The 24,334-nt window shown below is 35.6% G+C and overlaps 1 protein-coding gene across 2 annotated transcripts in view; it reads right to left on the reverse strand.

Moving 5' to 3' along the window:
• The window catches only part of PGR (progesterone receptor), a 98,209-nt gene that overhangs the window by 12,025 nt on the left and 61,850 nt on the right, over window positions 1-24,334 (reverse strand). The window contains exon 4 of one of the 2 annotated variants that reach the window (XM_036081767.2): window positions 17,927-18,232. The exons of the other annotated variant lie outside the window; for it this stretch is intronic. Within the exon in view, the coding sequence (XP_035937660.1) occupies window positions 17,927-18,232 (306 nt within the window). The remainder of the gene's footprint in view (window positions 1-17,926; window positions 18,233-24,334) is intronic. 2 annotated transcript variants of the gene reach the window in all.

The following is a 24,334-nucleotide window of genomic DNA, read 5'->3' on the forward strand; positions in this document are numbered from 1 at the left end:
AATATATAGAAATTTGAAAATAGATATAAGAAGGGTAATATATTGTTTTCAATTTCAATGTATTTTATACTATAAATAAGGAAATAGTAATACATAATAGAGCCTGAGAAATTAAAAAGAAACAACTTTGAAGTCATTAAAATTGGTCACTGTGATTTAGCATTTCTGGGAATTCACTAATTGACAGTCCATCAGTCACACATTTACTGAGAATCACTTGTGCGCTAGGCACTGTGTTAAAATGGTTAAGAGGACGAAAGACTCAACTCATGCCCTTAAAAGAAACTCACAAGTCAACAGGAAAGACAAGCAACTAAGTACAGTGATACAGAAGGTTAACAGGGAATACACCAGGAACTGGGAAGCAGGTCAGGAAAAACTCCCAAGGAGATCATGCGCAAGCAGAGTATAATCAGAGTGTTGAGGAATCTTAAGTCTTTGGGATTTAAAAATAAACTGATTTTATTTTATAAAACCACTGCTTTCAATTGTGCTTTATTTTTATTTAACATTCCTTAATTATGTCTTAGGTAGATTCCATAGTTTTATGGTCACTTTTGTTTTTTGAAACTTAATCCAGTCTCATTTTATTTTATTTTTTATTGACATTCACTATTTTTTATTTCCTTTCCAGACATTTATTTAGTTATTTATTTATTTTTATTATGTTCAATTAGCCAACATATAGTACCTCATTAGTTTTTGATGTAGTGTTCAATGATTCATTAGTTGCATATAACACCCATGTGGTTTAAGAGGTTTAGAGTCGTGTGTGTGTGTGTGTGTGTGTGTGTGTGTGAATCCTCTGGTCTTTCATACCTTCACAACCTCTTTTAGGCCCTTCTCTGGTGTTGGTGGTAGAGGAAGAATGGCAGGGAGAGGGCAAATACACTGACTCAAATGGTCAAAATCTTCTCTCCACCTCTTTTCAATTCTCATTTTGCCTGTTTTGCAGAAAATCACAGCCCAGCACAGATGAACTTAAAGGAGGGAGAAGCAAAGAGGTAAATCTGGATATGGAGGCTGTGGTCAGATATGTCTATTAAGGAGCAACATTACGACATAGCCTTATTTCTGTTTTGGAGGGATTCTTGATAGCCATGTAGAGGATGGATTCAAGGGAGTTAAGTCTGGAATTACAGAAAAAAGTTGGAGCTATTGCCAAAGGTCAAGTGAGAGATGATAAAAGTCTGAAATAAGTCAACAGGTAGGCGTACTGAGTAGGGAGTACATCAGAGAAATATTTAAAGGGTAAAATCAAAGAGATTTGACAACTGATTATATGTAATTAGGAGGAAGAAGGAGACAGATGTTTCAGTATTTTTGCAGGAATGGTGGATGACAATAGCATAACTGAGACAAAATAGAGGAGGATAAATAGGCTAGAGACAAAATTGTAAGTTTTGATATGTTGGAAGGACTTTTGGAATGTCCAGACAGTAGTTAGACAAATGAATTAGAAATATGGAGAGATATATGAACTATAAATATAAATTTGGAAATTATCTGCATTTGAATATAGCTGAAACAATGATAGTAGATGAAATCTTTTATTAAAGGTACATAAAAATCAAGTGTTTTGGTGGGAACACCAAGCTATTTTAATAACATCTGTTCCACCTAAGAATTCATATATATATTTCATTTTCCAGAATATATATTTCATATATATACTTGGTATACACCAACAAATATATATATTTCCAGAATATATATTTTATATATATGTTTTATATATATACAATGACAGGCTCATAGAAAGTTAGGTTCAATTAGTCAGATGTATTAAAACATTAATAAATTGTTCACTACCATCTTCAGGAACATATTTTTATTCTTTATTCCTTTTTTAGTCAATTTCATAACTTTCCTAAAGAAAGCATTTCATACTACTGAAATATTTGACCTACTGTATTTTTAATCACTCCAGGCCTTTGTTTCATGTTAATCTCTAATTTGAAAATGTTTACATCATAATATAACAGTTAATTTATTTGTTCTTTTTTTAAAAAACAGATTCCACTTACATTTACATGTTTATGTCTACTTTACCCTACACTTTATTTTGGGGGGGGTTTGTTTGTTTTTCTTTTTGCATTCTGGGATTACTAGAAATAAAAATAAAGGAACATTTTTGGTAAATTATAATATAAAAGGCAAATCTTTGCTGAAATAACTTAAAACTTTTGAAATTGCCAATATTTATAGCAGAAAGTCTATTTTCCATTTAACAGAATGAAAAGCAACTCAGAAAATAGCTTTTTAAAATAGCCACCTTTTAGAGGGCTTATCTGTGATAAATGTACACTGTTAAATTGACTTGAACATGCCTGGTACAAAAGTGTTATTTTTTCCCCATTAACTGTACTATCATTCATTACTTTATACTGAAACAAAGACAGGAACACTGAGCTCAAATTCCCATTGATGATAATGATCAGGTAAAGTCAGTACATTTGCAATGATGATCAATGAAAAACTTCACATAGAAAGTGATGGATGATCCTTAATTGTGTTTAACAAGTAGTAAGGAAAAATACCCTTTCCTTTTAAGTGACTTGGCCTGATAATTTCTGACAAAAGCCCTGTTACAAGCTGTTCAATCCTTAATGCTTAAAAAAAAAGTATATGGTAACACATGGCATGTATAACCTTCTAAGTTCTCCTCTGTTACCTCCAGAGTTTGGATAAAATATATAGGTTGTACTGTTGTAAAAACTGTCATGTACTGAAACGTTTAATCTACAACAAAGGTGGAGCATTAAATACCTCAGCACCTTCTGACACAAAGTATGAGTGAAGTTTGAGGAGCACAAAAATGCCACAGCAAAATAAGTATAATCACCAACATATATATTATTTTTTTATGAATAAGGATTTGATGGCTAATGATTTAAGATAGCACAGTTCCTTTTGTATCAATTCTATAATTTAAATTTCTAGAAATACTCTTTAAGCATCCTTCTGGATGAAGCATTCTGGTTGCAACTAGGCATAAAGACTAGAAAAATATTTCTGCCTTTAACACTTGCAGTCTGGTGAAACAGAAAATGAGAACATAAGTATAACTCAGAGTGATAGTATGGTTGACAAAGGCAAAGGTGATATGGTAGGGCAAAGATGATGTGGTAGAGCAAAGGGGCATTTGACTCAGTCTGGGAAGGCCAGGGAACTCGTCCTCAGGGGAAGTGACAGGTAATTAGAATCCTAAGATTTGTTAGGGACCAGCCAGGGGAAAATGTGAAGAAGGGAAGGATCTTTAGGTAGGGAAACAATATGGGCAAAAGAAGGCAGGATACTGAGCAAACAGCATTGTGAGAACTGAAACTTAGAGTTGCTTGAAGAGGAAGAATGAGAGATAACATTGTAAATTCAGGAGTCAAGTCACAGAAGAATCTTGGATGTTAAGGTTAAGAAGTTTGGACTTTATTATGAAAAGGAAAGGAAATGATATAATTGGTTATAATTGTTTTTAGAAAGATGATTCTGGTGGCAGAGATTGTTTGGTGGTAGGGTGAAATTGGTAATAGGGTTAGTCAAAGAGCTACAACTGAAATCTAGGAAAAAAGGACAAGGACCTCAACTAAGTCAGGGCAGTAGCAGTGGAAGTAGCATATATAGTGAATCATATATTTAATAAGTAGAGTTGACAGACTTTGATAACTAATTGGACAGGTGGTGAAGGAGAAAATTGAGCCCAGTATGATACCCAAGATTCTATCTGAGGCACCATTTCAAGATAAAGAAAAAGGTTTTAGGTTTATGGAGTAGAAGGCCATGTTGACCTGGAAATTCATCCAGGTGGAAATATGTAATAAATAGTTGAAATACATGATTCAATAGCTTATTAGAGGGGTTGATACTATGTACTTAGGAGTCACCAGAATATAGGGGTAGTTGAAGACAAGGCTGTGAATGGGCTCATCTAGTCTGTGTAGAATTAGAAATTACTGGAGTAAAAGATGGAATGCAGGAAATGCCAAATTTATGATGTGAATGGAAAAACAAATCCACAAAGGAAACAAAATGTGTAAATTGAGAGAAACACATCTACCTGAAGGGAAATGATAAATGCCAAAGTAAGAGTATCAGCAAGAAATGGTACTTTGTCAGTGGCCCCAAAGGCATGCAAAACATGTTAAGGGTTGAAAGTATTCATTAGATTTGATAAAAAAAAGATTTTTTTGACATTGGCAGTAGTAATTTCAGTGGAATAGGATGCTAGAAAAATCATTTTTGAAGGCTTCATAACAGTATCATCAAAGCTTGACCTTACTCATAGGCTAATTTCACTCCTTTCCCATCACTTTTTTGTGGGGAAGTAATTTGATTTATTCATTTTATTTGGGATGAAGGAAAAAATCCTTTGTCACATATGCAATGGCTGTCCCTGACTCAAAAGATATTTTGGCATCCTTCAAAGGCAGAAAACAAGGCAAAAGACTGTTCCGGTCTTCTGATACTGTTGATTGCAAGTAGTCTGGCTAACTGAGATGAAGAAGTAAGATATTTCAAAAATGCAATGTTGAAAAATGTTAAAGCATTGACCCTTAGAGATTTTTTTCATGAAATAAACAGAAGAATCAGGACAAAATTTATAAAAAGGAAATATTTCCCTCAAACCTCTCTGTCATGTAAATTCTGCTATAATATACTGATATAAAGGATAAATAATATTACAAAGTGAAAGTGAATTGAGAATAAGTACTTAATAATTTAATTTCCAAAGCCTACCCTGACTTTCAAGATCCTCCTTGATCAACCCATAAATTATGCCTCTAAGTTTCCTTTGACTACTCTCCCTAACATAAATTTATTATCAGTGGCTTCTTAATACTTGGGTGATGAAACCCCCAGGATGCCAATACTCACTGAAATAGTGTTTGAGAAACACTGTGTACACACACACGCGTACACACACACGCACACACACACCATATCTTCTTTATCCATTCATCTATCAATGGACATTTGGGCTGCTTCCATAATTTGGCTATTATAAATAATGCTGTAATAAACATAGAGGTGTATATATCCTTTTGAAATTGTCTTTCGTATTCTTTGGGCAAATACCCATAAGTGTCATTACTGGATCATATGATAATTCTATTTTGAACTTTTTGAGGAAACTCCATATGATTTTCCATAGTGATTGCACCAATTTACATTCCCACCAATAATGTGTGAGGGTTCCTTTTTCTCCATATCTTTGCCAACATTTGTTATTTATTGTCTTTTTGATTCTAGCCATTTTGACAGATGTGAAGTGATATCTCATTGTAGTTTGATTTGTATTTCCCTGATGATGACTGATGTTGAGCATCTTTTCATGTGTCTGTTAGCATCTGGATATCTTCTTTGAAAAAATGTCTGTTCGTGTCTTCTGCTCATTTTTAAATTGGGCTATTTGGTTTTTGTTTTGTTTTGTTTTGTTTTGGTGTTATGTAAATCCTTTATGTATTTTGGATACTAACACTTTATCAGATATGTCATTTGGAAATAGCGTCTCCCATTCAGTAGGTTGTCTTTTAGTTTTGTTGGTTGTTTCCTTTGCTGTGCAGAAGCTTTTTATTTTGATGTATTCCTAATAGTTTATTTGTGCTTTTGTTTCTCATACCTCAGGAGACCTATCTAGAAAGATGTTTTTATGGTTGATGTCAGAGAAATTACTGACTGTGCTCTCTTCTAAGATTTTTTTGGATTCAGGTCTCACATTTAGGTCCTAATCCATTTTGAGTTTATTTTTGTGTATGATGTTAGAAAGAGGTCCTGTTTCATTATTTTGCATGTTGCTGTCTAGTTTTCCCAACACCATTTGTTGAAGAGACTGTATTTTTCCAATTACATATTCTTTCCTCCTTTGTTGAAGGTTAATTGACCATATAGTTGTGGGTTTACTTCTGGGGTTTCTATTCTTTTGATCTATATGTGTGATTCCATGGCAGTACCATACTGCTTAGATTGTTTGGATTGCTACAACTTTGTACTATTTCTTAAAGTCTGGGATTGTGAAACCTTCAGTTTTGTTCTTCTTTCTCAAGATGGCTTTGGCCATCTTTGGGTTTGTCTGTGGTTCCATACAAATTTTAGGACTGTTTGTTCTAGTTCTGTGGAAAATGCTGTTGGTATTTTGATAGGGATGGCATTAAATCTGTAGGTTGTGGGTAATTTGGACATTTTAACAATATTAACTCATCCAATCCAGGAGCATGGAATATCTTTCCATTTGTTTGTGCCGTCTTCAATTTCCTTCACTGATATTTTATAGTTTTCAGAGTACAGGTCTTTCACCTTCTTTGGTTATGTTTATTCATAGATATTTTATTCTTTTTGATGCAACTGTAAATGGAGATGTTTTCTTAATTTCTCTTTCTGCTACTTCATTATTGATGTATAGAAATGCAACAAATTTCCCTATATCAAGGTAATGCTGGTCTTGTAGAATGAATTTGGAAGTTTTTTTTTCCCCTTTATTTTTTGGAATAATTTGAAAACAAAAAGGTATTAACTCTTTTTAAAATACTAGGTAGAATTTACCACTGAAGCCATCTTGTTCTGGACTTTTGTTTGTTGAGAGTTTTTTGATTATTGATTGAATTTCCTTACTAGTAATTGGTCTGTTCAAATTTTCTATTTCTTCCTGATTCAGTTTTGTAAAGTTATATGTTTCTAGGAGTTTATTCATTTCTTCTAGGTTGTCCAATATGCTGGCATGTAAGTTTTCATAATATTCTTTTATAGTCCTTTCATTTCTGTGGTGTTAGTTGTTATTTATCCTCTTTCACTTCTGATTTTATTTATTTGAGTCCTCTTCTTTCTTGGTAAATATGGCTCAAGATCATCAATTTTGCTTATTTTCAAAAGAACAAACTCCTGGTATCATTGTATTGTTTTTTAGTCTCTATTTCATTTATTTATGCCATGATGTTTATTATTTTCTTCCTTTTACTAGCTTTGAGCTTTGTTCTTTTGCTATCTCTTTTAGGTGCAAGGTGTGAGATTTTTCTTGTTTCTTCAAGCAGGTCTGTATTGCTATAAACTTCCCTCTTAGAAATGTTTTGGCTGTGTCCCAAAGAATTTGCACAGTTGCTTTCAATTTCTTTTACTCCATGTTTAGAGAGAAATATCGAGAGAGAGAGAGGGAGAGAGAGACAGAGAGAGAGAGAGAGAGAGCACAAGCAGGGGGAGTGGCAGGCAGAGGGAGAGGGGGAAGCAGGCTCCCCACTGAGTAGGGAGCCTGACACCAGGCTCTATCCCAGGACCCTGGGATCATGGCCTGAGCCGAGGAAAGACACTCAGCTGACTGAGCCACCCAGGCGCCCCTTCTCCATGTTTTTTTTTTTTTTAATTTCCTCTTTGATTTCTTGTTTATTCCATTCATTTTTTAGTATCATGTTTAGCCTCCATATATTTGTGTTCTTTCCAGATAATTTCTGAAAGTTGATTTCTAGTTTCATACTGTTGTGGTGGGAAGATGCATGATATTATATTTCAATCTTCTTGAATACTGAGAATTGTATTGTGACCTAATGTGATCTATCACAGACTATGTCACAGGTACACTTGAAAGAATGAGTATTCTGCTGTCTTTTGATGAAATATTATGTATATATTTGTTAGGTCCATCTGGACTAATGTGTCACTCAAAGCCATTGTTTCTTTGTTGATCGTCTGTCTGGATGACTGATCCATTGATGTAAATAGGGTGTTTAAAGTCCTTATTATTGTATTACTGTCAATCTCCCCCTTTATATGTCTGTTAAAATTTATCTCCTACCCTCGTTTTTTGTTTGTTTCCATTTTCATGGTAAATGTTTTTTAATCCCTTAACTTTCAATCTTCATGTGTCTTTATGTCTGAAGTGCCTCTGTAGACAGCATACAGATGGGTCTTTTTTTTATCCTTTCAGTCACCCTATGTCTTTTGATTATTTAGTCCATTTGCATTTAAAGTAATTATTTATAAGTATGTACTTACTGCCATTTTGTTACTTGTTTTCTGGTTGTTTTTGTTCTTCTCTCTTCCTTTCTTCTTCTCTGGCCCCCTTCCTTATGCTTTGATGGCTTTCTTTAATGTTACACTTGGGTTCCTTTCTCTTTTTTTGTGTATCTATTATAGGTTTTTAATTTGTGGTTACCATTGGTTTCACATATAACATCTTATGTGTATTCCAGTCTCTATTAACTTGATGGTCACTTAAGTTTGAACACATTCATGTCCTACATTTTTACTCCCTTCTCCATTTTCTGTATACCATGTCATATTTTACATCCTTTTATTTTGTGAATCCCTAGACTAATTCTTGTAGATATAATTAATTTTATTGCTTTTGTGCTTTAACCTCCATACTGATCAATTTACTATTATTTCTTCAAATAAGTTTTCTTTCCCCTTCTCTCGGTTTTCTCCTTCTGGATTAATAGGAATGTTACTACATTTAATGATGTCACTGAGTTCCCTTAACCACTTTTTATTTTTTATTAGTCATTTTTCTTTTTGTAGTTCAGCTTGTCTTCCATTAATCTGTCTTCCAGATGCTGATTTGTTCTTCTACATTGCCTAATATTTTGTTGACTCTCTCTAGTATAATTTTTATTTCAGTTATTGAATTCTTCATCTCTGGTTCTTTTTATATTTTCTATCTCTGTATTGTAGGTCACACTGAGATCCTCCACTCTTATTTCAGGTCCACTGAATACCTTTATGATATTACCGAATTCTTTATCAGGCATAATACTTACTTCCATTTCCTTTAGTTCTTTTGCTGTGATTTTGTCCAGTTCTTTCATTTGGGATATATTTCTCTGCCTCATTTTGTCTAACTCTGTTTACAGGTATTAGGATGGTCAGTTGTATCTCTTGATATTAAAAGTAGTGGCCTTGTGAAGAAGAGGTCTTGTGGTGCCTGGTAGTCAGTGTCCCCTGTTCATCAGAACCATGTGCTCCAGGGGTGTCTCCTGGATATGGGCTGTGTAAACACTACTGTTGTGGCTGAGCCACTAGCTGACTGAGCTTTCAGTAAGCTGCAATGACTGGCTTTACCTGCTGCGGTTTCATAGGACAGGGTTTGGTCCCTGTGCTTTTGTGGGGTGTGTCTGAGATAACCATGGACTTTTTGGTGGGCAATGTCAGTAGTCAGGCTAGCTGTCTGCACTCTGTGTTCTGCGGTTATGTGCAGTTATGAGAGGAGGTCAGTTTCCTATGGCCCTTTGACCCTCCCAGAGCTAAGCCCACTGATTTTTAATGTACCCAGAGTTAGGCCCAACTGATTTTCAAAGCTTGCCAAGTTAAGCCCCGAACTAGATGTTATGAGGATTCATCTTCCCAGTGTGTGTCTCCAGCGCTGAGGATGCCTAGTGGGTCTGATCCTGTCATGGGTCCTCCATTCTCCTGACCTTTGTCTTGTTCATTTTTTTTTTTTAATTTTGTAAATGTTGTGTTGCTTCAAGCTCCAAATAGGAAAATATTTACACACTGAGCTTACAGCTAAAAGTCAATGTAAAATAATTCACATAATAGATACAATATGTCAGATGCAGTGTATCCTAAGACAGCATTTTAAATGTGCTGCCATGAGGCTAAAGCATCTTGCAAGTCTCCATTATGTAGGAGCAACGATATCTCTAAAATATCATGAGAGAGATGTCAGATAAGCTACAATTACTATAGTGGGCCCAAGATGATAGAAGAGCATAGACAAAGAAAAAATGAGGAGGCCCTGACCAGGCAATAAGCATCCTCTCAGGGAACTGTAGATATATGACTTGGAGCCCTCAGGTATACCGTCACCTTTGTTATGATTATTATTTTGCATCTGATCTTAATCTGACTTCCAAAATACACTTTCCTATTGTATTGACCTGTCAACATGTTTTACTAGCAGCATTTTTTTGGTAATATAAATAAGTAAACTGACATCCTGACTTATTAATGGGCCTCATTTACCAAAATATCTCTCACAGACCAAGTAACATGTGAGTGAATGGATGAAATAAGTTTTCTCTTTGTGCAAAATTGAAGACCAAATGCTAAGATATGTTGCCCCAAAATGTGCTCACGCTGTGAGCCCACACTTCTGGCTTTTCTAACACTACTGTTTAATTGTTAGGTCATGCACACAGAAGGTATTCAATAGACACTGAGTGAATCAAGTGAGTAAAAACTGTATTCTGGTTTAAAGTCAACTGAAAGGTTTCATGTATGAGTCCTTTCAAAGAATTCAATATAGTCACTCTGGTTCATTGACCATTTTCATCGTTCATGCAGTATGCAGAACATGCAAATATAGTTTAAAAGATAATGGGCTTTAACTTGAACTTTTTCACACATAAACTTTTTTTCTTTTTTTTAATATATATATAGATATAAGCTTCAATGTAGTCCTTTTTTCCCTATTCAATACTACCTTTATATATATATATATATATATATATATACCAGTTTTAATTTCCCTGTATCTCTGGGAAGTACTGTTCTCTAACAAAAAGAACAAAATACACCCAGGAAGAGGTGAAACACTCTACCTCGCCCACATAGAGGGATTATAGCTACCTTCCCTGAACCCCCCCCACCCTTTTTTGTCATTTTTTTTTTTTGTGGGTTTTGTTTGTTTGTTTTTATTTTTATACTTTATAAATGTTATTCTTGGGTTTCATTTTGGCTGGGTTTTTTTCGGTGGTGGCTTCCGATTGCTCTGAACTTTCCCAGGGTGCACCTTGCCTGGATTGTGGTTGATATTTTCGACTGTACATCCCCTCAACCACAACTCAACAGAATGACTAGAAGGAGGAACTCCCAACAAAGAAAAGACCAAGAGACAATACCTCTCCTGCAGACCTAATGGATATCTATATAAGCAAGATGTCAGAAATAGACTTCAGGTAAACAGTTATGAAGACAAAAGCTAGGCTGAAGAAAAACATTAACAGCAACATAGATTCTCTAAGGGCAGAAATGAGAGCTAATCAGACCGAACTTAAAAATGCTATAAATGAGATGAAGTGTAAATTAGATTCTCTAACAGCTAGGGTAAACGAGGCAGAAGAATGAATTAGTGATCGAGAAGACAAACTGATAGAAAAGAAGGAAATGGGGGAGGCCTGGAACAAACAGCTTAAAATCCATGACAGCAGAATTAGAGAAATAAGTGACGTCATAAAATGTTCTAATGTCAGAATTATTGGGATCCCTGAAGGGCTGGATAGCGAGAGAGGTCTAGAAGATATATTTGAGCAAATCATAGCTGAGAACTTCCCTAATCTGGGGAATAAAACAAGTATTCATGTCCTAGAAGCAGAGAGAACCCATCCCAAGATGAAGGAGAACAGACCAGTGCCCTGGCATGTAATAGTAAAACACAAATTTTAGAACCAAGGAAACCATCTTAAGGGCAGTTAGGGGGAAGATTCCTTATGTAGAGGGAGGAACATCAGAATAACATCACACCTATCCACAGAGACCTGGCAAGCCAGAAAGGGCTGGCAAGACATATTCAGTGTACTAAATGAGAAGAACATGCAGCCAAGAATACTTTATCCGGCAAGGCTGTCATTTAGAATGGATGGAGAGATGCAGAGCTTCCAAGACCAGCAGAAACTGAAAGAATATGTGACCACTAAGCCGGCCCTGCAAGAAATATTAAGGGGGGTTCTATAATAGGGGAAATTCGCCAAGAGTAATATAGAAGAGAAATTTACAGAGACAATCTATAGAAACATGGACTTCATAGGCAACATGATGACAATAAATTCATATCTTTCAATAATCACATGAATGGCCTAAATGCTCCCATAAAACAGCACAGGGTTGCAGATTGGATAAAAAGACAGGACCCATCCATATGCTGTCTACAAGAGACTCATTTTGAACCTAAAAATACATCCAGACTGAAAGTGGAGGGATGGAGATCCATCTTTCATGCCAACGGACATCAAAAGAAAGCTTGGGTAGCAATTCTCATATCAGACAAATTAGATTTTCAGCTAAAGACTGTAGTTAGAGACACAGAAGGACACTACATCATTCTTAAAGGGTCTATCCAACAAGAAGATCTAACAGTTGTAAATATCTATGCCCCCAACATGGGAGAAGCCAACTACATAAACCAACTGTTTATCAAAATAAAGAGACATATTGATAATAATAAGTTAATAGTAGGAGAACTTAATACTCCCCTCTCAGCAATGGACAGATATCTAAGCAGAAAATCAACAAAGAAACAAGAGCTTTGAATGACACACTGGACCAGATGGACCTCATAGATATATGCAGAACATTCCACCCTAAAACAACAAAATACTCATTCTTCTCGAGCACACATGGAACTTTCTCCAGAATACACCACATACTGGGTCACAAATCAGGTCTCAACCAATACGAAAAGGTTGAGATTATTCCTTGGATATTCTCAGACCACAATGATTTGAAATTGGAACTTAATCACAAGAAAAAATTTGGAAGAAATTCAAACACTTGGAAGCTAAAGACCACTCTGCTCAAGAAAGTATGGGTCAACCAGGAAATCAAAAGAACTTAAACAATTCATGGAAACCAATGAGAATGAAAACACATTGGTCCAAACCTATGGGATACTGCAAAGGTGGTCCTAAGGGGGAAATACATAGCCATCCAAGCCTCACTCAAAAAAATAGAAATATCCCGAATTTGCCAACCAATTTTACACCTTAAAGAACTGGAGAAAAAGCAACAAATGATGCCTAAGCCACGCATTAGAAGAGAAATAATTAAGATTAGAGCAGAGATCAATGAATTAGAAACCAGAAACACAGTAGATCAGATTGACGAAAGTAGAAGCTGGTTCTTTGAAAGAATTAATAAGATTGATAAACCACTAGCCAGACTTATCCAAAAGAAAAGAGAAAGGACCCAAATTAATAAAATTATGAATGAAAGGGGAGAGATCACGACTAACACCAAGGAAATAGAAACAATTATTAGAAATTATTATTAACAACTATATGCCAATAAATTAAGCAACCTGGAAGAAATGGATGCTTTCTGGAAACCTATAAACTACCAAGACTGAAACAGGAAGAAATTGACAACCTGAAGACACCAATAACCAGGAATGAGATTGAAGCAGATGGACTCTGAAAAACAAACTGAGGGTTCTAGAGGGGAGGGGGGTGGGAGGATGGGTTAGCCTGGTGATGGGTATTAAAGAGGGCACATTCTGCATGGAGCACTGGGTGTTATACACAAAAAAATGAATCATGGAACACTACATCAAAAACTAATGATTGTAATGTATGGTGATTAACATAACAATAAAAAATTAAAAAAAAAACAACTTCCCCAAAAATAAGAGTCTAGGGTCTGATGGATTCCCTGGGGAAGTCTACCAAACATTCAGAGAAGAAATAATACCTATTCTCCTGAAGCTGTTTCAAAAAAAGAAACAGAAAGAAAGCTTCCAGAGTCATTCTTTGAGGCCAGCATTACCTTGATTCCCAAATGAAGCAAAGACCCCATCAAAAAGGAGAATTTCAGACCGATATCCCTGATGAATATGGATGCCAAAATTCTCAACAAAATCCTGGCTAATAGGATACAACAGTACATTAAATGTATCATCCAGCATGGCCAAGTGGGATTTATCCCTAGGATACAAGAGTGGTTCAACATTTGCAAATCAATCTATGTGATTCAACACATTAATAAGAGGAGCGTGAAGAACCATATGGTCCTCTCAATTGATGCAGAAAAAGCATTTGACAAAATACAGCATCATTTCCTGATTAAAACTCTTCAGAGTATAGGGATAGAGGGAACATTCCTCAAGTTCATAAAATCCATCTATGAAAACCCACAGCAAATACCATTCTCAATGGAGAAAAGCTGAGAGATTTCCCTTAAGATCAGGAGCACGACAAGGATGCCCACTCTCGCCACTATTGTTCAACATAGTACTAGAAGTCCTAGCAACAGCAATCAGAAAACAAAAATAAATAAAAGTTATTCAATTTGCAAAGAGGAAGTCAAACTCTCTCTCTTTGCAGATGACATGATAATTTATGTGAAAAATCCAAAAGACTCCATCCCAAATTACTAGAACTCATACAGCAATTCAGTAATGTGGCAGGATAAAAAATCAATGCACAGAAATCAATTGCTTTCTTATACACTAACAATGTAATGGTAAAAAGAGAAATTAGAGAATCCATTCCATTTACAACAGCACCAAAAACCATAAGATATCTTGGAATAAACCTAACCAAAGAGGTAAAGGATCTATACGCTAGGAACTACAGAACACTCATGAAAGAAACTGAAGAAGACACAAAAAGATGGATAAAATATTTCCATGCTCATGGATCAGAAGAATAAACATTGTTTAAATGTCTATGCTGCCCAGAGCAATCTATACTTTAAATGACATCCTGATCAAAATACCAATGGCATTTTTCAAAGTGCTGGAACAAACAATCCTAAAATTTGTATGGAATCAGAAAAGACCGAATTGCTAAGGAAATGTTGAAAAAGTAAAACAAAGATGGAGGCATCACGTGGCCTGATTTCAAGCTATATTACAAAGCTGTGATCACCAAGACAGCATAGTATTGGCACAAAACAGACACATAGAACAATGGAACAGAATAAAGAGCCCAGATATGGACCCTCAACTCTATGGTCAAATAATCTTCGACAAAGCAGAAAAAAAAATGCAATGGAAAAAAGACAATCTCTTCAATAAATAGTGCTGGGAAAATTGGACAGCTATATACAGAAGAATGAAACTCGAGCATTCTCTTACAACATACCCAAAGATAAACTCAAAATGGATGAAAGACCTCAATGTGAGACAGAAATCCATCAAAATCCTAGAGGAGGACATAGGCAGTAACCTCTTGGACATCGGCCACAGCAACTTCTCTCAAAAGCGAAAATGAACTTTAGGACTTCATCAAGATAAAAAGCTTCTGCACAGCAAAGGAAATGGTCAAGAAAACAAAGAGGCAGCCCACAGAATGGAAGAAGATATTTGCAAATGACACTACAGACAAGGGCTGGTATCCAAGATCTATAAAGAACTTCTCAAACTCAACACCCAAAAAACAAATCATCCAGTCAAAAAATGGGCAGAAGACATGAACAGACACTTCTCTGAAGAAGACATACAAATGGCTAACAGACACATGAAAAAATGTTCATCATCATTAGCCATCAGGGAAATTCAAATCAAAACCACACTGAGATACTGCCTTACACCAGTTAGAATGGCAAAAATTGACAAAGCAAGAAACAACACATGTTGGAGAGGTTGTGGAGAAAGCGGAACGCTCTTACACTGTTGGTGGGTATGCAAGTTGGTACAGTCACTTTGGAAAACAGTATGGAGTTTCCTCAAAAATTTAAATATAGAGCTACCGTATGGCCCAGCAATTGCACTACTGGGTATTTACCCCAAAGACACAGATGTAGTGAAAAGAAGGGCCATAGGCATCCCAATGTTCATAGCAGCAATGTCCACAATACCCAAACTGTGGAAAGAGTTGAGATGCCCTTCAATAGATGAGTGGATAAAGAAGATGTGGTCCATATATACAATGGAATACTACTCAGCCAACAGAAAGGATGAATACCCAACTTTTGCATCAACATGCATGGGACTGGAGGAGATTATGCTAAATGAAATAAGTCAAGCAGAGAAAGTCAATTATCATATGGTTTCACTTATTTGTGGAACATAAGGAATAGCATGTAGGACATTAGGAGAAGGAAGGGAAAAATGAGGGGGAGAAATCGGAGGGGGAGACAAACCATGAGAGACTATGGACTCCAAGAAACAAACAGGGTTTTAGAGGGGAGTGGGGTGGGGGATGGGCAGCCCGGTGATGGGTATTAAGGAGGACACATACTGCATGGAGCACTGGGTGTTTTATACAAAAATGAATCATGGAACACTACATCAAAAATTAATGATGTACTGTATGGTGACTAATATAACATAATAAAAATAAATTAAAAAATAAAGATCATGGGCCACACAATCATTTGCTAATCTAAATCATCAAATTTAATTATCAAATAAGCTTCCCTTATTGTAATAGTTAATGGAAATGGTACCTATAATACTGGTGGATGCCATCATTCTTTTTACTTACACACAAATTACATTTTTGCAAGATTAAAAAAGTTGTTGCTAAATTCAGTGTAAAAATTTCCTCTCACTCTTTTTGAGAATATGAAGATGAAAAATCTTCACAGGTAAATGTTTCAACTTAAAATGTTCACTTAGCTTTTACCCAAAGTGAATAAATTATCTTTTAAGCTATAACTGGTCATTTTCTAACTTTGCCAACTGATAGTAGAATCTTTTTAAACAGTAAAGAACCTGCAAAATACTAAAAATATAAACTATATCAATCAAAGAAAGCAACTTTTCTAAATAATATAAAAACTGAGAAAAGTTAAACATACATTTAAATACTCCTATTTTTAAACAGAAAAAGTTCAATCCTATTGTAATATCTCAATTTAATAAAGATCTATGAAAGGTGATAATGACTTTATTCAGTAAGTTTTAAAAATTCAGAAATTCTTTAATGGAAAAAAAATTACCTGCCCAAGACTTTCAGCAACAATGGAGCTAATAAGAACCTGGGTATTTGGATTTTTCTATAAAATTACTTTATCTCTATTAGAATAGTGAATGTTATCAATTTTTTCTCAACATGTGTTTTTTTAAAAGATTCAACAGGAATCTATTTTTCTTCTCTTTCACATAACCTTGAATTTTGAAGAACAAGTCACCCATTGAATTTCAAACCTTTCAGGTAAAATAATAATGGAAATATATTAAGGCAAATTGAGAAAAAAAATTCTTTAAAAAAGATGATTGAATTTACTTGAAGACTAAAATGGCATAATATGTTTAATTCTTGATCAGATACTGGAAAAATCAACTGGTTTAAAAAAGTGTAAGGATATTTTTGGTGTGAAGAGAATATAATTTTTAAAAATGCTGTATTTCTAATTATGGGATTAATGCCTCCACAAACAATGGCTACCCATGTATTCTCCTGGCTCTGCAGTCTCAGATTTAGCCAAGTAAAAACTGCATCCTTGTATGGAGTTGTGCTGAGGAAGTAAAACTTGTTTATAAGTAAAGTGACTTAAATCCTTTCATGATGGTACAAGCCAGATTCTCACTGTTATCCACTTTGTCTGAGTATAAATTAGAGAAAATAGTAACTGGAAGGAAGTTCATTTCCTTATGTTCGAATTATGTGACTTAATTAACTTTAAACACCCCACTATACTCTGAATACTATTTTGATATATTATATGAATAGATACATTCAGGTTTTTTTCAACCATTTGAGGTTGGTTAAATTAGCACTGAGAATGAACTAGACATTTTTAAGAAGATGGTCAATTTGTTTTTCTCTTTACTATAACATCTGTGCTTGAACACATAAACTTATCCTGATCCTTAACTGTTTCATGCATGTAATTCTTGAATCATCAAGACTCAAGTGTTATCTATGACTTTTGTATTTCCATAGCACACAGTAGGGTCCTAGACAAGTAACAGATTATTTAAGATCCTAGATAAGTTATTTTGAACTGCTGAAATGCATACTATAACATGCTGTTTACACAATATTTTTTTTTTTTTTAAAGATTTTATTTATTTGACAAGGAGAGAGAGAGAGAGCACAAGCAGGGGGAGCTGCAGAGGGAGAGGGAGAAGCAGGCTCTCAGCTGAGCAGGGAGCCCGATGCGGGGCTCGATCCCAGGACCCTGGGATCATGACCTGAGCTGAAGGCAGACTCTTAACGGACTGAGCCACCCAGGCGCCCCTACACAATATTTAATTTACTGTACAGACTTTAACAATCTACTAGTACAAGAAATACGGTAAAATTTTCATTCTATGCTACTATATACAAATTATTATTACCTGGCAACGATTTAGACCACTTGACTACTGAAAGAAGTTGTCTCTCGCCTAGTTGATTAAGACTCGTCAGCAAAGAACTGGAGGTATCAGGTTTGGTGTTGTCATGTCCTGCATAGATCACATCTGGTTCAATGCTCATTAGTAGGTTAATCAATGGGGGGATCAACTGTATATCTTGACTTGGTGAAAAGGAAATTCTTTGGCTTAGGGCTTGGCTTTCATTTGGAATGCCCACAGGCTGTGGGAGAGCAACAGCATCCAATGCTCTCATAACTCTGACTTTATTGAACTTTTTAAACTTTCGACCTATAAAGAAAAAAAGAAAAGATCATGTAAATACATATCAACTAAATCTTCCAGCGGACTGTTGTTTTTCTTAAGTCTTAGAATTATAGCATTGTAGGTTTTAGCATCAATCTAATAAAATGAAATTGAATAAGTAAATGTTAGGTCTCAGACTTGGATTAAAGAATTAATTATACCAGCATTTCCTGGGTTGGTGTGGTGTGAATATTTACACCAGTATCTAATGGAAGATTATGGAACTTTGCAGCAATATGTATGAAAAGACAAATATCTTTCAGTAGAGACTAAACTGAGTATTGGTAAATATTCTGACAGGACTGTCTCCCAAAAGCTAATGCTACAGACTACATTCCTTAAAACATAGTTTTCAGTAAATACTGAATCTTCTTTTGGGTTTATTCTTTTGGGAATGTGTTGAGAGCTAGCCCAGAGTAGTGTAAGATGATGGGGTAGGAGGATCTTGAGCTCACTTTGTCCCATAGACATAATAGATAATAGCTACATCTATTCAACTAACTCTGAAAATGACCTGAAGACTGCAGAACAGACTTTCCACAGTTATTTGCGGAGACGAGGGTACACCAAAGAGCCTAGGAGGGGTAGAGACACAGCTGGGGACTGAACCTTTGGTGGGACTAACCACAAAAGGGAGGGACATCACAAGCATGGATAAGCAAGGGGATCAGACCCCACACCAGGCACTCCCAGCACTGGGCACCTGCAATGGAAGGATGAGTCCATATAACATCGGGCTTTCAATACTAGTGTGGCTTAACTTCAAGAGCTTTAAAAATCAGTGGGCTTAATGCCCATTCTTGTGGGAACTAGTACAAACACTCCATTTACCTTGCTAAAACTGGATACCCAACAATGATGTTCTCTTGTGGACCCACCACCTCAGCAGGTATCCCTCCAAAGCATCTCTGGTTGTGGGAAGGTGGGGGATTGAGGGGAAAGAACTTCGAACATTATCATGCCCACAGTTCCAGCAGCCAGCCTCTTAGCTGCCTATACAGGGAGCAAGCCTTAACCTTCATGCACCCGAAATTGTGGCAGAGTGGTTAACTGAAGACATTTGGTCTGACTGCTGGCCCCATCCACCAATGAGCCCACGACACCTCAGACAAGACCCTCAAAATTGTGGGGACCAAACCCTGTCCAGTGTGCCCAGCAGGCAAACTGGATCATTGCAGCTGGCTGGGCTGGAAGCAACTGCAGATCAGCCACAATAGTAGGTACCACAGAACACAGGGGCAGCCCTGGAACACCTGGTTCTGGTGACTGGGGGGATTGTGCTACAGGGCACCACAGGACCTCTTCTTCACAAGGTCACTACTTTCAATACCAGGAAACATACCTGACCTACCAAATACATGTAAACAAACACAGAGAGTCAGGCAAAATGAAGAGACAGGAAAATCTCTCCCAAATGAAGGAACAAGACAAAATTACAGCAAAAAAGCTAAATGAAATGAAAATAACCAATGTCAAATAAATAATTCAAAGTAATAGTCATAAAGATACCCACTGGACTTGAGAAAAGCATGGATCATTTGTTAGGTCTTCAATAAAGAGATGGAAAGTACAAAAAGAAGCAGTCAGAGATGAAGAATTCAATAACTGAAATAATACACTGGAGGAAATCAATAACAGATTAGAGGATGCAGAATAACAGATCAGCAATCTGGAAGACAATGTAATGGAAAGCAACCAGGCTTAATGGGAAAGAGAAAAAAGAATAAAAAATGAAAAGAGGTTAAGGGAACCCAGCAGCATTATCAGGAGTAAAAATATTTGCATTATAAGGATCCCAGAGGGAAATGAGAGAAAGAAGGGACAGAAAAGTTATTTGAAGAAATAATAGTTGAAAACTTCCTTAATCTGAGCAAGATAACAGACATCCAAGTCCAGGAAGAACAGACAGCCCCTAACAAGATGAATCCAAAGAAGTCCATACCGAGAAAGATAACAATTAAAATGGCAAAAAGTAATGATAAAGCAAAACTTTTTCAAAGCAGCAATTCCAGATTTCAAAATATACTACAAGATTATAGAGTATTGAAAACATTATGGTACTAGCACATAAATGACACACCATCAATGAAACACAATAGAGAGCACAGAAATAACCCCCACACCTTAATCTACCACATAGGAGGCAAGAATATACAATGGAGAAAAGACAGGCTCTTCAAAAATGGTGCTATGAAAACTGAACAGTTACATGCAAAAGAATGAAACTGTACCACATACACCATATAAAAAAATAAACTCAAAATGGATTAAAGACCTAAATATGAGACAGGAAGACACAAAACTGCTAAAAAATATATAGATAGTAATCTCTTTGTCATCAGCCTTAGCATCATTTTTCTAGATATATCTCCTCAGGCAAGGGAAACAAAAGCAAAATTAAACTATTAGGACTACACCAAAATAAAAAGGCTTTTGCACAGGGGCGCCTGGGTGGCTCAGTCGGTTAAGCGTCTGCCTTCGGCTCAGGTCATGATCCCAGGGTCCTGGGATTGAGCCCCGCATCGGGCTCCCTGCTCCACGGGAAGCCTGCTTCTCCCTCTCCCACTCCCCCTGCTTGTGTTCCCCCTCTCTGTGTCAAATAAATAAATCTTTAAAAAAAAAAAAAAAAAAAAAAAAGCTTTTGCACAGTGAAAGAAACTCAACAAACCAACAAGGCAACCTACTGAATGGGAGAGGATATTAGCAAATGATATATCCAGTAAACTTTTAGTATATAAAAAATAAGCAATCTGATTAAAAAACGGGCAGAGAATCTGAACAGAGTGTTTTTTCAAAGACAAATGGCCAACCTAATCATGAAAAGATGCTCAACATCAGTAATCATCAGGGAAATGCAAATCAAAACCACATGGAGATATAATCTTATACCTTACATCAGAATAGCTAGAATAAAAAAGACAAGCAATAACAAGTGTTGGTGAGGATGTGTAGAAAAGGGAATCCTCATGCACTGTTGGTGGAAATGTAAATTGGTATAGCTACTATAGAAAATAGTATGGAGGTTATCCAAAAAATTAGAAATACCATATGATCCAGTAATTCCACTACTGAGTATTTACCCAAAGAAAATGAAAACACTACCTTGGAAAGACATATGCACCCCTATGTTTATCGAAGCATTATTAACAGCAACCAAGAATATGGAAACAAACCAAGTGTCTGGTGATAGATGAATGGATAAAGAAGATGTGATACATACACACACAAACAATAAAATAGTATTCAGCTATAGAAAATAATGAGATCTTGCCATTTATGACAACATGGATGAACCTGGAGGATATTATGCTAAGTGAAAGACAAATATTATATGATTTCACTTATATGTGAAATCTAAAAACAAAAAAAAATGAGTAAATGAACAAAAAGCAGACACAGATTCATAAATACAGAGAAGAAATTAATGGTTGCTAGAGGGATGGTGAATGGGGGGATGGGCAAAATGGGTGAAAGAGAGTGGGAGATACAGGCTTCCAGTTTTGTAATGAATATTTCACCAGGGTAAAAGTTATAGCATAGGGAATGTAATCAGTAGTACTGTAACAACACTGTATGATGACAGATGGTAGTTACACTTGTGAACAGAGTATAACATAATGAGGAATTACTATGTTGCATAACTGAAACTAAGGTAACAGGGTGTGTCAACTATACTTCAATTAAAAAAAAAGAAGAATGCAAGAGGTGGGGTGGGGCCTGGGTAAAATAGGTATAAACATCCAGTTATAAGATAAATAGTCACAGAGATTAAAAGTTCAGCATAGGGTATATCGTAAATAATATTGTAATAACTTTCTATGGTGAGAGATGGTGACTACACATATTGTTATGAGCACTGAGTAATGTATAGAATTGTCAAATAACGATGATGTACTCCTGAAACTAATATAACATTGTAGTCAGCTATATTTCAATAAAAACGAAGAACAAAAAAATAAAACAAATCTATAGAACTTCATATAATTGTACTTCCAGCATTTTATTGAGAAAGTAGATAATGGCAAATCGTACTCAGAATTAAATAACAATAGTGAATGACTTTGTATTATTTACAATATTATTTATGTACTTCTGAAAAACAATAGCATCTGGACGTTTGGGTAGCCTAAGTAGAAACTAGAGGTGTAACCACTTCCACTGTACTATTCTCCCACCTACTGTGTCTGTCTTTAGGAGATAATACGCATGGGAGCTTTCATTGTTTTCCTGGAAGGAGAGGAGACTCAGATGCTAGGAGCTCAGATACTAGGGAGTGGACATGGGGGCACTAGAAAACAGATGGAAAGACTGACTTAATAGTTGTCTCTCACTCATCCTGATGAATGTTATTTTGAGGGATGTAATGTGCAAAATTTCATGGCTGCACTCGATGTAATAGCCGTCAAAGTGGAAACAAATGACTATAAAAATGAGAATGGGGGTGCTTGGGTGGCTCAGTCGGTTAAGTGTCCAACTCTTGATTTCGGCTCAGGTCATGATCTCAGGGTTGTCGGATCCAGCCCTGTGACTGGCTCCATGCTGTGCGTGGAGCCTGCTTAAGGCTCTCTCTTTCTCTCCCCACCCCCTGCTCACGAGGGCTCTCTCTCTTAAAAAAAAAATGAGGATGGATAAATGATAGTTATAGAATGTAATAATATAGTGCAGTAAAAATGAATAAAACAGAATAATACATATCAAAATAAAGAACTTCACTAATGTTAGGTAAATAAGGTCAAATTGCAGAAATATATATGCCATATGATACCATTTTTATAAAGTAGTAAAACCACCCTCAAAACTAAAGATTATATTGTTGATGGAAATAGATATTCAGAAAATTTATAAAATACAAGTGAATGATAAACCCAATATTCAAGATAAAGGTTTCCTGGAAAAATGATAGCTTACATACAGCTTAGTAGTAAAAATTCTGAACTATGTTACAAAAAAGTTGTAGGGACTTGGGAGAGAAAAAGGTTCTGAACTTATTTAGTATGTGTTATTAAAATAATTTGGTAAAATGTTACAGGCATAGTTATTGTTTAATTCTGATATAATTAAAGAGGAATATAGTTTAACTATGACTCTTCAGAATGAGAAGGTAAGCACTAGCAAAATGGAAAATAGATTAACAAATTAACAATGAATGACTGAGTATTGAATGGGGAAAAGAAAATGAAGGAAAAGTGACAAACCCAGCAAAGTAAGAAAAGGAGTATTTAAGTAACAAATATACTTAAATAGATACATAAAAAATATATATAATGTATTAGAAGAAATAAAAGCTTGTATATTAATTACCCCAACAAATGTCAATGTCAAAGAAAGTCAGGCTGGGTTAAAAAAAATTCTATTTTTAGTTTTAAAGAAAAACAATAAAAACATAGGAAAATAAGTGGAAAATTAAAAGATGAGAAAAAGTGAACCAGGTAAATACATGTAGAAAGCAGGAGAAGCAATATTAATAACAGATAAAGCAGAATTCAAGACCAAAGACATCAAATGAGACAAAGTGAGGATATTAAGGATAAAAGGTATTCTCCTCAAAGAAAACATAAAGCATAAGACTTTATGAAACAATCAATACAGAAGCCAAACACTTAAAACAAACCCTAAAAAAAAGAAAAAAGAAAACTTGATAAAAACAGAGTGGGAATATTCCTATATTTCTTTCATATTTTACATATCAAGTACACGGTTAATAAGCACAGATAGAGGGCGCCTGGGTGGCTCAGATGGTTAAGCGTCTGCCTTTGGCTCAGGTCATGATCCCGGGGTCCTGGGATCGAGTCCCGCATCGGGCTCCCTGCTAGGCGGGGAGCCTGCTTCTCCCTCTGCCTCTGCCTCTCTCTCTCTCTCTCTGACTCTCATGAATAAATAAATAAAAAAAAAAACATTTAAAAAAAAATAAGCACAGATAGGAAACTTAAAACTGATGCAGTACAAGGAATCTTTAATAAATTCTGAAAAAAATAAACATAACATTATTTTATTAAAGATCAAAGTTAACGGCATTTGACACATTTTTCTAGTTAAGTCCTTGATCAATGAGGAAATTTACATAAAAATTATTAATCATCCAGACAT

This window comes from Halichoerus grypus, chromosome 11 (assembly GCF_964656455.1).
Source record: "Halichoerus grypus chromosome 11, mHalGry1.hap1.1, whole genome shotgun sequence".
In the NCBI taxonomy this organism is placed as follows: domain Eukaryota; kingdom Metazoa; phylum Chordata; class Mammalia; order Carnivora; family Phocidae; genus Halichoerus; species Halichoerus grypus.